Source organism: Corvus hawaiiensis, chromosome 17, assembly GCF_020740725.1.
Source record: "Corvus hawaiiensis isolate bCorHaw1 chromosome 17, bCorHaw1.pri.cur, whole genome shotgun sequence".
NCBI classification, from domain to species: Eukaryota; Metazoa; Chordata; class Aves; order Passeriformes; family Corvidae; genus Corvus; species Corvus hawaiiensis.
In genome coordinates, this window is record NC_063229.1 from 15,701,898 (window position 1) to 15,717,882 (window position 15,985).

Here is a 15,985-nt window from a genome sequence, read left to right on the forward strand (position 1 = left end):
GGGCTCCCCCGGCTCCTGCAGGCGGGCCAGGCTGTCTGACAAGTCAGAGGGGCTGGAAGCACTTCTTTCCTTAGAGGAAAGGTCCTGGAGAAGAGCAGGCAGGGGCTGTGCTGCAGGTTTGGGAGCAGGAACACGAGGGCTGGGGAGGGAATCCAGGCTGGAGTAAGAACTGATGATAACACGACTGCCCTGGCCTCCTGCTCCAGTGAAACCCCTGGAAAAACAGAACTTAAAACCTAAACCAAGTAGTCTCAAAGCAGCCTTTCCAGGGGGGAGAAAGGTATAGGCCCCATGAAATCCACTATTGATATGAAGCTCTTGGATGCTGTGCTGGAATGCAACAGCCCCCTGAGATTGGTGCTTTGAGCTCTGAAACAGGGAATGAGTGAAAACTGTGTTAGTGACAGAGGATGCAGAGAACATCAGCTCTCACCAGCCTTACCAGGCATGGAGATAAAATGGAATCCACAGAGACTGAAATATTAACACATATTTTGAATTTAACTGCCAACATTATTTTGGGGTCAGAGAGCTGCACCAAGAGCAGACTTCCCTGATGTGTTAAGAATGAAATCAGAAAAACAAAGTGATTTTTTTATTACTAATGATTTCAAAACCAGCAAAGAACAACTGCAAAATGGCTTGCTAACTATAAATTACAGCATTTGTGCTTATATTTCATTAACAGCTAAAGACACTTCATAAACATTCCTCTATGGAGAGTTTAATGGTGGAGACAGTGCTGGAGAGTTTTGACTTCTTGAACGCTGACTGCAGTGCTGACGAGCTGTCCTTGTTTGGGAGCATAAGGACAGGCAGTGTCAGGTATGTGCTGCAGCACCTCGTGGGACAGGCAAAGGGGGTCCCAGAACAGCCACACTTGGCTGGGAAACAGCTGTGGTATCAAATCCAGCACAGAAAGGTGTCCCCATGTTTTTAAAAAGGGTTATAAAATGCAATTAAAGGAAATGCTGCTTTCTGTTCAAAACCACCTGGTTTCTTTCGCATCTTCCTGTTGAGACAGTACATCTTCAATTCTATTTAGTGATAAGACTTCTAACTCCTTTTTCCCCTCATCTCACCAGCACATACAATGACAATGTGCTCCAGTCCCTGAGCTGTGACACGAGACCAGAAGCACGAGATGTAACTACTGGTGATGACAACCTAGACATGCTGTTGATAACACACCTGAGGCTGTGCAAAGGTCTGCTGCAGGTACAGAGCAGCCTGGGGGTTTCCAGGGCACTGGCTGTCAATGCTGATTCTGATTACAGGAGAAGTTAATATGTTTTGTTTGTTTTATAATGGCACAGAGACTCAGAATGGAAATTGGGTACAAAAAATGCATTGTACACGTGTGTCCACACAGAATTTGTCATACAAACTCTGCTGCCTCTTTTCAGCCTCTGGGTTTTGCTGAAGCTCTAAGCAATACCTTTGTGCCCAAAGCAGGCTGCAAATGCACAGGCTTGGCTTGGGTAATGTTTAATGAATGAAAAACTGCTACTACAGGGAGCAGGTGTTTGATGGGCAAGGGGCCTTCTGAGAGCAGCTGGGGTTTTCTTGCTGGTCTTAAAAGTTGGATTCTAAGAAACAAATCCTCATTTATCTGGAGCTTGCTCCTGCCCTTGTTTCAGCTCCTGAGTTATGTCTGTTGCATTTCAGAAACTGAGGGCACCAAATGTAGCCCAGGTTGTCCAGGAGAGCATTTTGGAGGAAGTGTCAGAGCAGACGCGAGTCCTGGGGGATGTCCTGGATCTGTCTGTCGAGAAAAGTGAGTACCTGCCTTACTCCAAGGCATGCAGAGATGGGAGAGGTGCACCCCTGATGTGTCTGCTTGAGCCTCCCCAGACCCAGAGAGTTTCATTCTAAATTCCTTGCAAACATTTACATCATTCAAGCAGCTCTTTAAATCTTGATTCTTAGAAAAAACAGGGCTCGTTCTTTGGTTCATTTTTTCTTCTGCACAGAAGGAAAATATTTGGAGAAGTTTGTCTCAAAGAAAGATTAGCTGAACTGGTCTTAAACAAGGATGTTGTAGATGGTGGAGTTTGCAGTCAAAGAGCAGCAGAGCAGCCTTAATAAAATCCTCTTTTATATCTGTGCTTTTCCTTGGCAAGCAAACAGCCCCAATTCTGTGCCCACTTGCAGGAACAGATTGGTGGGCACAGAATTCTATCTCAGGTCTTCCCACTACTAAATTCTTCCCTTGGCTGTTGGACATGAGAAAATGATAAAGCACAATGAGATGCTTGGAAGGCTTTTGTTCTCATCTTGGTGAATACAGCAGCAAGAATGCAAATTTTAGTTGGAAGCATTTGCTGCCAGATTTTATCCTGGAGGATGTGAGAATAAACTGTTCCCTGGAGCAGAGCTGCAAAGGGTCTGGTACCATGTGACAGGGGAAGTGTGGGAGTCTGAAATGCAGGAGCTCATGTCTGGAGGTAAAAGTGAGGAGTCAAGGGTCCAAATGGGGAACCACTGTGTGTTGCTTCACGTGCCCTTGTGAAGGGTTTGAGAGCACCCTGAGGTCAGAGCTCTGCCCTGGGCAAGGAACACGAGGCAGGATCCCGAAAACCGTTGGCAGTGGCACCTCCTTGGCTGACAGAAGGGCAACCACTTAAACTCCCAGAAAGTTTTTCTGGAACTGACTCAGATGCTGGGATAAAATGAAAAATAAGAGGCAGAAGAGCTGCTGATGGCAGTTCAGGAGCTCAGCCCAAGCATGGTGACATCAGTGCTTGCAGGTGTGAACATTTGGGCAGTAAATGTCCCATTTTGAACAAAACCATCTCTAATGCAAATGCAAGTTAATACTGTCCCATGTCCAGATAGGCCATCTGCTGCCTAATTTCTCATGTAAAATCCCAAATCTGCTAGAGCTCACTGACTTTTTAAAATGTTGGGTTTCAGTTATTCAGAAGACTAAAAAGAAGAAGCAGTATCTGAAAATCTGGAGTGATCTTGCAGAGCCCGGCAGCAGCATCTTGGTGACCTCAGCAGAAAGGTTCCGCCATGCACTGAAATACACAATGATGCTCAAAGTGAAGGAGAAGTACCCCAGCCACCTGGAGACAGGTACCACATGAGCACAAGACCACGCTGACCTCATTTCAGTGCAGTGCTGAAAATTGTCCTTGTGCATTTAAAAAACCCCAAACCTCTCACTTGTTTTCAGCAGCTTCCATGCAACCAACCTACTGTCTTCTCTTTGTCCTACTCCCTGTTCCCTGCAGTGCTGCAGAGGCTGCTGGAGCAGATCCTCACCTGTGATGGGTTGCTCCCCTCTCCCCGTTTCCAAACGGAACCGGTTACTTTGTTCCAGTTCTATCGTTACCTGGAGAGACACCACATTGCCAGCCTGGAGAAGCACCTGGCAAAGCTCGCTAAAGAAGGTAACGGCAGCGCTTGGCTCCTCCTGGCAGGGCTGGTGCTCTCCAGCTTCCTGCTCAAGATACAGCTCCAGAGCAGGAAACAGCCCAGCCCTTGCACTGACAATTTGTTTCCATTTTATTTCCTCTTATGACCATGTAGTTTTCATCAGAACAGGAAAAACATGCTAGACTCCCATATCTGACCATGTGCAAATAAACCTCGTGTGAAGGTTGGGCTTATCTTAAGTGCTCTGAAAAGTGGATTCTGGGATATTCTGAAGCTAAAGCAGACGCAAAGTCAGGAGCAGCCTTCAGCTGGATCCAAGGACTGAGTGCAGCCTGTGGCTTTGGTTCACTATTGCAGCTGGACTCAGACACAGAAAAGAGCAATAAAACTGCAGAGGTTACTAATGTGCGTTTTGCAGCCTGAGGCAGCCAGTGCCTCACTGGAGTCTTGTCCAACATGTGAAAGTACTTCAAAACTTCCTCTGTATTAGAAAAGAATTATTTTAAAATAGTCCTGGTATTGGCTGCATCTTCAAGCTTGTATTGGATGCAGAGGACTCCTGGAGGGGCACTAAGAGCCTGAGCATTGCTCTGCTGTCCCAGCCTGGGCACGGGGAGGGTGGCAGGGGCAGAAGGCAGGGCCGGCAAAGGGCGGCTGTCCCGCTCCGCTTCCTGCCACGCTCGGGTCGCCACCGGCCGGGAGAACAGCGTGTGGCCAAGGGCACCGGGCTGGGAGGGTTCGTGTTCCTCGCTGAGGCGTTTCCTTTGGGTGAGGCTGGGTCCTTTCCCTGCAGTGATGCTGATCGAGGAGCTGCAGTGCCCCGGGAGGCTGAAGACGCTGAAGAAGCTGAAGGGGAAGAGGCTGAGCAGGCTGCAGCCGCTGCCGCGGACGCTGCGGCTGCTCGGGCTGCTGCAGCTGGACGAGAACCACCGAGTGAGCAAAGCGGCCACGGCGTGCCTGGCCCGGGCCGCCGGCAGCGGGAGCCTCCGGGCCCGGGTGAGCGCGGGGACCCCGGGAGCGGCCCCGGGAGCGGCACTGCCTCCCTGCCCTCGCCCTAGCTGGGAACGAGCCCTAAACACGGCGGTGCCCCAGTGATTTGTCTCTGCCTCTGCTCCGTTTCACGGGGGTAAAACCGCTCCTGTCGCTCGGATTTGGGTGCTCGATTACACTTCCGACTTTCTGTTTTACTGTCCTCTTTGCTCATTCAGGCTGTCTTGTTTTACACCGATGTTTTATCTGACTGTGACGCAAGACTCCAGCAGGCTGCATGTCTGGCTCTGAAGAACCTCAGGGTGAGCGCTCCCAGCTCTGCTGCTGCTGGGCCAAGGCAGGGATGCGAAGTGTGTCCAGCTGGGTTCGGAGCTGGGAGGGGTTACTGCGACTGGGCATCACCGAATTCTTTGGCTGCCAAGGTTCCAAACTATTAATGCCATTATTCCCACAGCAGCAGGAGAGGGAGCTGTGGGCACCTGGGAGGGTTTGGTCAGCCAGGCACAGCACAAGCAATGCGTGAACTCCTGTGGTATTGCCAGCGGTGAAGGACAAGAGGCAGTGTCTGACTGGGGACATCCAGCACGTGGAAAAATGAGCAAGATTTATGTATCAGTCAGTTCTAAACATTTACCTGTAGGAATCTGAAGTTAAATCAGGGGGTATTTTTAACAATAGCTGTTTAGAGTCAGAAAACAAAAGTACTTTTTGCATTGCTATTATAAGAAACAGCACAGATTTAAACCTTCCCAACAGCCCTAAGCTGTAACAGGTTTGCACACAGAGTGAACTGATGTCTACAAACAGGGAGCCACACAACAGCAAATCAGGGCCTTAAAGTCGATTTGCAAAGCACCTACTGGGATTAACCCTTTCAGTGACAGTCCTGGTTGGGTGGTACTGATATAATGGTCCCACTACAGTGACCTGTACCCTGGAACTTTTGCATGCCCTAAACCAGGAGAGAAGGTAACAGAGGGGAGATCATGTCAGGAAATGTAACTGCAACCCAGTATATTGGGGAAGAGAGGGGTCCTGGTGGAATCTGGATGTCAGAGGAGATGAGAGTTGGTGCGGCTGTGTTGCTTTGTAAAAATGTCCATCACACTGCTAAAAAGCTGCTACGGCAAATTTTTCTTTTCTCCAACAGGCTGTGGAGAGCATTGAGCAGGTTGCCCACTTGTGCCAGTCTGAAACAGAGGAAGTCAGGAATGCAGCCAGGGAAGCCACACTGTCCTTTGGTAAGGCTTTTGTACAGCTTTAAAATGGTCTGAAAGAGTCATGTGAAATAGTGCAGGACCAGGAGGGGCCTCAAGTTCAGCCTGAACACATCCAGGACAAGGGAAATATGTCATGAACAGCTGTTTCATACCATGGAGATAAACTTTACATCACATATAACAGCCAAGGGCCCCCGTTGAAGTTTATAGAACCAGACCAAGGAGATCCTGAAGGATTAAGTGCTTTAGGAACCACTGAACCTTTTGAAAAGGTCATAGATAAGGACTGAAGGTTTTATGCTGGTTCATTACTTGTTATTTCACTGGAATCCAAGTAGATTGACAGTGGAGGTGACCTGATAAAATGTCAGTGCTCCCCATCTCCTACTGCCCAGTATTTGTGCTTCTCCCGAGGGCTCAACAGGAGGAATGCTGCCAGAGGATGACCAGGTCATGCAGGAGACAATCATTTCCCTGTTCTGTTGTCCCAAACCCTACCTGGATCCATGCTTAGTTCTGGGGATCTCCAGCCTTGCCCCACAGAAGCACTCAGGCTCATGAGCATGACAAGTTTTCCAGCTGTGCTGCTCCGAACTGTTACTCATGGAAATAGTTGCAGGAGGCCTGATTTTCCATGGTGGCTTCTAGCAGGTTTTGGAAAACTATTCCCTGAGGGATGTGTGTGTCACTATTGAGTCCTTCCTTCCAAGCAAGGCCACGACAGGAGTGTCCCCAGAGGGCCGTGTTCCTCAGGGGCTTCCTGCCTCTCCCTCAGCAGGGGCTGTTTTCTCTCTTCACAGGGGAAAGAGGCCGACAAGCCTTTGAGAAGATGGACAGGATCTGCTGTGAACTCAGAGAAACAGCTCAGGAGGCTGAGATTGAAATCACAGTGTTTTAGTAGTGGAATATGAGGAGCTGGATCCCATTGTCCTCACAGCCACACGGGTACCTGAGGGTTTGGTTCTGTCCAGTTTCCTTCTGTTCTGTCCCTGCTGCCTCCTGCCCCAGGACAGGTTTATTTCCAGAGGGGACAGTTTGTGGTCTCCATGATGCAGCCTGGAATGTATTTTCTCACTGTCTCTCAGCATATGATGAAATACCAAGTGCTGGACAGATGAAAACTGTGGATCCAGGTTTTAACTGGTGTTAAAATCTCCATCTTGCTGGAATTAGCTGCCCCCACTCCAACTCTGTCCAATATGATCTATTTTCCCAGGAAGAGTTTTATTAATCTGGCATTCCCCAAGGAGAGAAATGATCACTCTCCAACAGTCCATCAACTGCCCTGCCACCAGAACAAATCCCACAGCATTGCTCTGTGGTTTCCTTGGACAATTTAGTTGCAGAAGGAAAATCTGGTACTCTCTGAGTCACTTTCTTTAGGATTGCTGCTGCTCAGGCCAGGTCCAGCAGGGCCTGACAAGGCTCTGTAAGAGGTGTCAGTGCTCAGCAGCAGGGGCTGCAGGGGATTTGCCCCGTGCAGGTCTGACTAAGGGAGGGGGGCAGGTTTGCTTTTTTAAAATTCTGAATTCGGTCATAGACCAAGACTTCTCATCCACCATGGTCAGGCTCATCCCCCAGCCCTGGCTGGCAGGGTGCCCACGGGGAGCAGCCTGGCTTCAGGTGCAATACTTGAAAGGGTTGGGCTTGTGTGTACATATTTTTATATATATATATATATACATAAAACTTTTCTATTTGGTATTTATTTGTTGGATTTCATACTGTTTTCTAAAGTTCTAATAAACCATCTGAGACAAGTTCTTGGGAGTGTTTCCTACTGCTGTGCTTGCAGCCCTAGGGACAGATAAGAGGCACTAAACCCTCAAAGGACAGGACCCTGTCCTGTTCTCCTCAGGTGAACTCTCCCCTCCAGTGTAGCTTTCCTTAGAAATATAAATCAAAGGTAAGTACTGGAATTCAAACACCAGGATGTGCTGGCTGCTGCTGCAGCAAACAGGGTCAGCACCAGCTCCTGCCTGTCCTCAGCTCCTGCAGAAACCCACCAGGGTGCTTGAGTTCCTGCACTTCTCACCCTTAAAATTTAGCTGGTTAATGTGAAAGACCAGAAGAGGGAAATGGAAGTGGCAGGGAGAGCTGGGGTCCTTGTCTCACTCTTTTACTGGTCCTCTGCCTCCAAGGAAGTTCTTACAGTAACATTTAAAACCCTTTATGACCTCCCCCCCCACTGGCCCCCATGGGCATGTGGGTCAAGCAGGAGCCCATGGATCCAGCCAGAAGCAATACCACACTTGTGTGAGTTCTTTAAAAAAAGAGTTTTATTGTTACAACTAAAATGAGAACTGAAAACTTGTATGGGAGATTGAAAAACTGTACAGTTGTACTCTAACCTGGGAGGCCCAGCAGCGGCTTACACAAAAGACAAGATACCTGAAACTGTATTATACCAAAACATTCAGCTTTTTTGTTGAGTTTTTACATTTTTTTATAAAAGTTTATTCTATGGCAATCTGTAAAAAAGAAAGACCTGATGAGTAAATATTTGCTTAAGGCAGATAGCAGAGCAGCTCACTAACTTTCTAACGAGTCTAACATGGATGTTTGTCCATTTCCAAGAACAGGTTACCCAACACCCCACTGTGCTACGGTATATACACCCCCCAACTACCACAGACAGTACAGGACAGCAAACAAAATGGGCACAGCTCAGGATTCCCAGCCCTGCCCACACCTCCCTGGGCTCGGGGCACAGTCACTGTGTCCTGGGGCAGGGTCAGAGCTGGGCCTGGAACACAGGAAAGAAACAGGCAGGAAGAGGATGCTCAAAGTTCTTCTGTCAGCTGCAGGAACTTTGTCTGGGTAGAATCCTTTGCAATTGAATAACTCTGTATTCAAAGGAAGGATCCTTTGTTTTCCTGCCATACCTAAGATTTAAAATATTCCCTCTTGGGAACATGGCCAGAGGTGGGTTGGGTTTGTTTCTTTCCCAAGGTGTCCCAGTGCCAGGGGAGGTGTGGAAGGGCTGCCTGAACTCTCTGGAATGTCTGTATTACACTCACTCAGCTGAAAGGAACATGCTACCACCGGGCACACGGAGCACACGGGATCCCACGGGAAGTCATGCCAAGGATTAGGCGAGTACATGGGCTCTGATAAACACCAATCAGTCCAGTGCTGAACAGAGAGACTCAGCAACACCCTCTGAACCACAGCCACTAAGGATCAGGTCATGCAAATATCATTTGGGCACATCAGGAAGCAGGAATATAAGTTCTGTCACCTTTCAAGCACGTGGTGTTTCATCGGGACACCGCAGACTTCACATGCACTTTAATACAAAGGGGTACAAATGGTGCCTCAGGGCAGGGTCCTGCCTACGCTGCAGAGAACAGTGGGGACAAAGCAATCACAGAATGTATCTTAAATACACAGATGAGCCATTATATATTACCATTTTTCTATACTCATTTTTCCTGTTTCCAATAATATAACTAAATATTGACTGATTACAACATTCCTCCTTTCAAGTACTGGTCTGACCGACAGTCTCACAGGTAAAGGATTGATTCCCAGTACTACCTGAGGATTTATTATTGTACTCTTGAAAAGCCCTTGATGCAAGCTTAACAAAACACAAAATAGAAGTAACTCCCACCCCCACCCACCCCTTCACCTACTCACCCACTGAAGGAAGAGCTACACCTACAGCCAGCTTGGCAAAAATAAATATGGAGTGGAGGGACTCCCCTGGGCTCCTCCACAGCGAGGGCTGCACTGAGGGCTGGTTAAGTGCTATAAATCTAGAAAGACTTTAGAAATAAAAAAAATCAGTAACACTGCTGCAGATCAGCTGTCACGGGGCAGTTCAGTCACTACAGCTCCCAGGAGTGAGTTTGCTCCTGTCTGCACCATGACACAAGCAAAGAAATCTTTGCTATTATTGTTTCAACTATTAATAATTTGGTACTGCCCAGAGGAACAGCACTGGCTGCTTGGTGCAATGCTGCCTTCCAGTCCCAGTCCTCCCCCCACACCCCAATCCTCCCTTACCAGCACTTTCCCCCCGGAGCCCTGGCTGCTGTGGGATCCCACGGGGCTGAGCCGTGTCTGCCCCCCAACTGCAGCCAGGACTGGAATCTTTGCTTTGAGCAACGCTGGCATCATAAGCCAAGGGATTTGTTCAGAGCCCAGCACGGCTCCTGCTGGGCTGTTCTGGCTCAGGGAAGCTGCCCCAGCAGGGATTGCTCTGGATTTCCCCAACGCTTCCCTGCTCAGAGCCCCTCGCCAGGGCCACGCTGGGCCTGAGGGAGCAGCTGCAGAGTGAAACTGCATTTTACATTCCAAATGCTGAGGTTTAAGGACTGGTCCTGCCACGGGCCATAGGCATGGCCCCACTGCTGGTGGACATGGTTTGGTTGAATTTCCCTTCCTGTTTCTCTCCCTCCCCTCGACCTCTCCCAACCCAGAATATAAAAGTAAAAACAGCTTTAGAAAGGATGGTGCAATGTAAAGAGGCATATGTGCAAGTAGAGTGCAACAAAAGTCAATGAGGAGATACACTTAGTAAAGAAAAAAAAAAAAAAAAAAATCAAAGAGCTGGACATGTTGGGATACCCTGAGCAAATGCAGAAGCCTGGTTCTATCAACACAAGTAAAACAATCAGCTCTTTAGGAACAGTTATGCCAAGATTAAATATATCAATACCACAGGCACTGCCCACAACTCAGTCTTTAAAGATGAAGCAAGTTTAAAAAAAAAAAACAAAAAACAAACCAAAAACCAACCACAAACACACCTCCCCTTCCAAAAGTTTACATTCTTCAGGTATGTGGGTTTCTTTTTCTTTTTTTGGGAATTTGTCAATGTAAGTCATGTATTTGGTTACAACACTTGGAGAGTACAAGCAAGTTTCACTTGTGCCCAGTTTTTCTGAAACAAAAGAAAATGAACTGGCTTTTTAAAAAAGGCTAAAAACAACAATGTGTTGTAATTCTATTAGTTAGTTTAAAAAAAAAAAAAAAAAAAAAGGAAAACAGACTATTTGGCATTTTCTCTGCTCACTCCTGAATATTTCAAGGCCCTGAGATTACAATATTATGTTCTTGGGACCACAGGGCTGGATAAAACCCTAGTGCATCAATTCTCTCGTTAAGCCCTACCCAAAGTTCTGGCCTTTCCCCCTAAATCTACCTGCTCTGAGCCAAGGCTGCCCTGCCTCGAGTGGCTCCGAGGAGCTGAGCACAAGCCGGGAGCGGCTCCCGCGGCGGCTCCTGGGCACTGGTCAATGGAAACACACCCTGTAGCAGAGATAAGCTCCTGCTGTGAGGAAAGTGAACATGCAGATATTCACTAGGAAGGGCTTCCAAGTTGCCACCACGTTCTCATCCTCCTCCTCCGAGTTTTCCTTCACGGACTCTTCCTGGTGGGGCGAGAGCCGCGGGTTCTCACCAACAGTTCTCCTCCGGGGTTCAGTGTCGTGACTAGTGCTGAGGACAGAGGAAGGGACACTCAGGGCTGGGTAGGAACAAATATTCCATGCTGGATTGGCCAGGGAGAAGAGGAGCCATGCAGGTGCTCCAAGGGCAGGGAACACTACAGAGTTGGAAATCTCTTGGAGCTGCAGCAGCCACCAAACACAGCCTGTCTCCAGTTAGGACACATCTGGCTGTTCAACAGGGGTTTAGGAAGAGCTTGGGAGGATTCCGTGCCCTTTGAAGAATAACCACCACCTGCTTTTATTGGTCATCACAAATCTGCACCAAGACAGGCAGTGAACAAACCCAACTCACATCTACATGCAGTCAGGGGAACACCAAAGCTCTAAAATCGAGCACCGGCCCAGAAAGCCAGAGAGGGATGGAATGTGGCTGCTCGTTCAGCCCTAGCTCCCAAAGAACGTCTCAAGGTGGAACTGAGCATCGCCTCCCCTTTCCCACTCCCTCCAGAGCCCAGTTCTCAGGGGGCAGCGAGTGCTTTACCTGTCTGTGCTCAGGGGCACAGCTGATCGGGCTCTGCCATCCGGAACCGCCTCCTCCACGCTGCTCACTGAGCACCTGATCTCCTCCTCCACTGCCTGGTGCTTGGGGAAGAGCTCCGGGTGCTCGTGCATCCTCCCGTTGTGCATCTCTGAGGTTCTCTTTGGGGGCCTGGGAGGTGGGGGGGTGTGTTCAGGGGGTGGCTCCAGGTCTTCATTGGAGAGCTCTTTCCACTGCTCCTTCAGGGAAGAACAAGCCCTGTTAAGCTTTTCTCTTATGTAAGCTGCTCTAACTTTAAACTTTACCATGGCAGAATCTTTATACTCCACATTTTAATTAATTCTTAAAGTGGCTCTTCATTTTAATTTAAAAAAAGGCAAGAAGAACACAAGAACTCCAAGCCCAAGCTACATCCAATACACAAAACGTATTGGCCATAAAAGCAAGAAATTCCCATCTGCTTCTAAAAAACCTAAGCAGCACAAAATAAGATCTATTTTGCTAGAGTTCTGCTTACCATAAAAAAAAAACCCTGATTAATTTAATCATGACACTTAAACTTCAGGCATCTTAGAAAACTTGTACTGTCTGAAATGCCAGGGGAGGCTGATGCAGCAGCTCCACCCCAGTCACTGTGCTGGAAAGCACAGGAGGCACCTGCTACATCACAGGTACTTTTGGAAATAAATAAAATACAGCACTTTAGGTTGTGACAGATTGTAAAGCACTGTACCTAAAAGCCACATAACATAAACATGTACTGAAGCTGAAGCAAGCACCACATTTGAAGCTTCTTTCCATCCTGTTCCTTCCACCCACTTGCTGCAGTTCCCTGGGAGCTGGCAGGAGCACTCACTTGCACTGAAGCATCTCCCATGATGAATTTTGCCCCTTCAATAACAGCTAAGTAGGAGAACCGGAGCTGATCTGCAGTCTGGATGAGCCCCATCCTGTACTTCCTCATTTCCAAGAGAACCTGCTTAACGTCCACAGAAGAAGGATCTTTCCGTTTGTCCATCTGCAGATAAAAATGTGAAACATGTTTTGTGCTCTGATGAGGTTCACTACAATGACTCACTTTGTGGTAAGGCCTTCACACCACCCTCCACATTACAGAACGAATGAATTCACATACAATTGGTATCAGCAGCTCTTTACTGGGTCTCCAAAAGCACACAGGGGAAAACACTGGGCCTCAAAAATGCTGCTTTCCCTGAAGGCAAAGCCTGTCTTTGTGAATCACTCTGAAAACTGGAGACTTTTCTTCCCCAAACTCAAAATGGCCACTTAGGAACGAGACCTGCCTTCAATACACTCCCAAAACAGCAGAGTAAAACAACAGGAAATCACAGGGAACCCCTCCAGCCCCTGCTCCAGCTCCTTTAAGGCTGCACCAAAGCTCCCCTGAAGGTGCCTGTGCAGGAGAGGTGGCCCTGCAGGTGGCCCTTACCAGCAGCAGACAGGTGTCCACCAGGCAGAAGGTGCCCGACCTCCCGATGCCAGCGCTGCAGTGCACCACGACCGGGCCGTGCCCGGGGCTCAGCGAGCCCGACTCCCGCACCTTGAACAGGAAATTCAGGAACGAGGCCGGCGACTCTGGGACCCCAAAGTCGGGCCAGGTGGTGTAGTGAAAGTGCAGAATCTCCCGAGTTTCCTGGGTCTGCAAAAACAGGGTTTGGGAACAGTTTTAGTTTGGATACACCAGTCAGAAGGACTGACTTGAATTCCAAGGACAAAGTTTCAGGGAGTCTCAGGGAGTTTTTATAGCTGCACAGCCAAGAAACTAATTACAAGTAATTGTCTCTTGTTGTGAAGGTCTCCATTGGGACCAAAGGGAATTAGGTAAGTAAATTTACTTATTTACAATTTAGTTATTTCAGTGCAGTTCAGAAGCCTGTGTCACTCTGGGTGTGGCTGAGACATGAAACCGCCTGGAGTGTCTCCAGGTACGTCTCAGAAATATCCAAGAGTTTCATTTCCATGACATCTCATGCAGAATCATCAAATCTAGACCAATTCATGACCACCAATTTCAAGCCCTTGTTGGTGTGGAGATGAACTTCACCCCAAGGAGAACAAGGGCTGGGACTGGATGAGATCCTGTACTCACGGTCAGGTTTTCCAATTCCAGCTGTCGTACTGTGTAGTAGGATTTTATATCTTCAGATATCAATGTTAATTTCAAGTTTGTATCTTCAAAAAACATTTCTTTCTCCTCCTTCCGTGGCCAGTACTGTGCACACTTTATCTAAAACCAAGCAGGAGACACATAAATATCATTACCTCCTTCTGACTGAATTGCCATTTTCTTATTAAGGTCTCCCAGAGAGATGAGTTCTGCAAAGACTGCTGCATGCCAGGACCTTAATGAGCCAATCTATCTGTGTACACTGAGAACAACTCCAGACCCCCTGGTTGGCAGCAGAGACTTCCATTTATGTGGAGTCATGTTGTGTTTGTGCCCTGTTTTAGCCAAATTAATGCGAAATTAAGACCCACAATTACAAACCGAGTGATTTTCTGTCTGCACCAGGTATTCAATTCAGTTCACCAGGTATTCAATTCCAGGCATAATTTCTTAGACAAAACTTACAGTCATCCCATCCCATTCTTTGGGTTGGTTTTACTTGGGTTTTTTATTACAGAAAACCATAAATGTGATGAACACATAGCAAGAACTGGGTGAGTACTTACAGATCCCTTTTCCATCACTCTGTTCAACATGACAACACCACGGCTTTTCTGTTCCCAAACCATCTCCCAAAAGTGACCACAAGTATTTGGCAAAGGTCCCTGCAGAGACAGAATCCCCAGAAATAAGCATTATTTTTTGCAAATGTCAGTGAACTCTTCCCCAATAACAGTCTCTGCACAAGGCAATAGATTTAAACAACTAACAAGCAACTTCTCATTTAAAACCGTAAAAAAATGCAGTGAGACAGCTGTAAGTTTCATGTTATGAATTTACCCATGAAAGCATGGTTAATCTTCTCCACCCATACATAAGAGGAAGAGAGACACAGTCTCGTTTGTGAGAACGGACCTGGGAGTGAAAAATGCTGCATTTTCTCAGGAAAGGTATACAAAGGTCATGGGGAAATAAACCCCCCTCAATAAAAGCAGAAATAACATCTGTGTCCAGCTACCCTGCAATACCTCATCCTTATTTATGATACTTGAAAATTACTTGACTAAATGATAAACATCCAAAAGACTGAAATGATGCCCAATCAGTAACAAATTCCATTGTTTTCCAGAATCTTCAAGGATGTGCTCTGGGACTGAATGAAATGGTAACTCCTTTTAAAGACCACTGTCTATTCCCAAAGTACATTTCCTTGTAACTTCCTATTTCTGCTATGTTCCTCTGCTATTCTCTACTCAAAAGCTATTGCTCTGAAGTTTGGGTTTGCCGTCCATCCACTCCTGTGCTCAAACAGAGCAGCAGGTCCTCAGAAAGAACAACTAGATTTAAATAAAGCCATTCAAACCCAGTAAACTCTGGCTCAGGACAGGTAACCAGTACCAGTCAGCTGCACACGTGACTATTCCACATACAGTTCCCTGCTGTGATCAACCCTCCTGCCCTGAGTAAGGGGAGTAAGAGCTGTGTTCAAAGGACCACTTTCACACTGAACACTGCACTGCCCATTTCTTCCTGAGAAGATTTATCTTTATTCTTTAGAAACAGGAAGGAAGAGCTGTCACTTGAAAATATTAATCCCAGGTTACCTTTATCTAAAGTGTGGGAGGAAGGGGTAAAAAAAAGGCCAAGATTAGTCTCCAGGGCTTCAGGACAAACAAGAACCCTGGCACAGTTGCTGGCTCTCAGAATAAGACAACAGGGTATCTGGGTACTTTTAAATTTGTTATACAGATAGGTGTGGAATTGACAGATTCAGGGAAAAGCAGTGACTTTCATACACACACAGACATTTATATGCACTTAAGTAACTTTACAATAAAAAAAACCCAAACAGAAAACCCATGAAAAACAACTCCAGCCACCATAAGATTTTTATTATCCACTGTCAGCAATTACCTGGGTAAGGATGTAGCTCCTTTGGGCCTCTTCCATTTTTATCAAACTAGCATTGATATAGTCATTGTCACCTTGGTTTAGCTTAATTCGACTGTGATCAACTGCAGCATAATTAGAAAACACTGGTTAATGTATATGCAACACAGCACAATCCAGGCACATCCTCATCAGATGTGAGGGTCAGAAAGCTGAGCTGTCCTGATGAATAAAAAGAGCTCAATCCCAGACAGGGCAGGGCTCAATGGGGCTGAGGACTCTGGAGTACAGCACAGGTACTGCAAGAACAGCAGAGCAGTGAGCACAGCTCACACTTCACCTTCCAAGAACACATTGCAAGAGTGAAGCATTTGCATCTGAAATAATCCCCACTGCAATTTGCAAACCAGATCACACTGACCTATTTATACAGTTA

At 47.2% G+C, this 15,985-nt stretch overlaps 2 protein-coding genes across 11 annotated transcripts in view; one reads left to right on the forward strand and one right to left on the reverse strand.

The window, feature by feature from the left end:
* The window catches only part of RIPOR3 (RIPOR family member 3), a 42,350-nt gene extending 34,996 nt beyond the window's left edge, over positions 1-7,354 (forward strand). For 9 of the 10 annotated variants that reach the window (XM_048321980.1, XM_048321976.1, XM_048321974.1 and 6 more), the window contains 9 exons: positions 689-825; positions 1,086-1,218; positions 1,669-1,777; positions 2,917-3,081; positions 3,240-3,398; positions 4,178-4,380; positions 4,593-4,676; positions 5,525-5,615; positions 6,395-7,354. In XM_048321980.1, the coding sequence (XP_048177937.1) occupies positions 689-825; positions 1,086-1,218; positions 1,669-1,777; positions 2,917-3,081; positions 3,240-3,398; positions 4,178-4,380; positions 4,593-4,676; positions 5,525-5,615; positions 6,395-6,492 (1,179 nt within the window). In that variant the 3' untranslated portion in view covers positions 6,493-7,354. Of the gene's footprint in view, positions 1-688; positions 826-1,085; positions 1,219-1,668; positions 1,778-2,916; positions 3,082-3,239; positions 3,399-3,537; positions 4,157-4,177; positions 4,381-4,592; positions 4,677-5,524; positions 5,616-6,394 lie in introns of those variants that run through there. The other variant, XM_048321983.1, reaches the window with a different exon arrangement.
* A 497-nt stretch (positions 7,355-7,851) lies between these two features.
* Positions 7,852-15,985, reverse strand: part of PTPN1 (protein tyrosine phosphatase non-receptor type 1) — a 31,589-nt gene continuing 23,455 nt past the window's right edge. The window contains exons 3-9 of the mRNA XM_048321955.1: positions 15,574-15,674; positions 14,226-14,324; positions 13,642-13,779; positions 12,982-13,191; positions 12,388-12,549; positions 11,535-11,770; positions 7,852-11,042 (exon numbers count right to left, since the gene is read on the reverse strand). Of these exons, the coding sequence (XP_048177912.1) occupies positions 10,838-11,042; positions 11,535-11,770; positions 12,388-12,549; positions 12,982-13,191; positions 13,642-13,779; positions 14,226-14,324; positions 15,574-15,674 (1,151 nt within the window). The 3' untranslated portion in view covers positions 7,852-10,837. The remainder of the gene's footprint in view (positions 11,043-11,534; positions 11,771-12,387; positions 12,550-12,981; positions 13,192-13,641; positions 13,780-14,225; positions 14,325-15,573; positions 15,675-15,985) is intronic.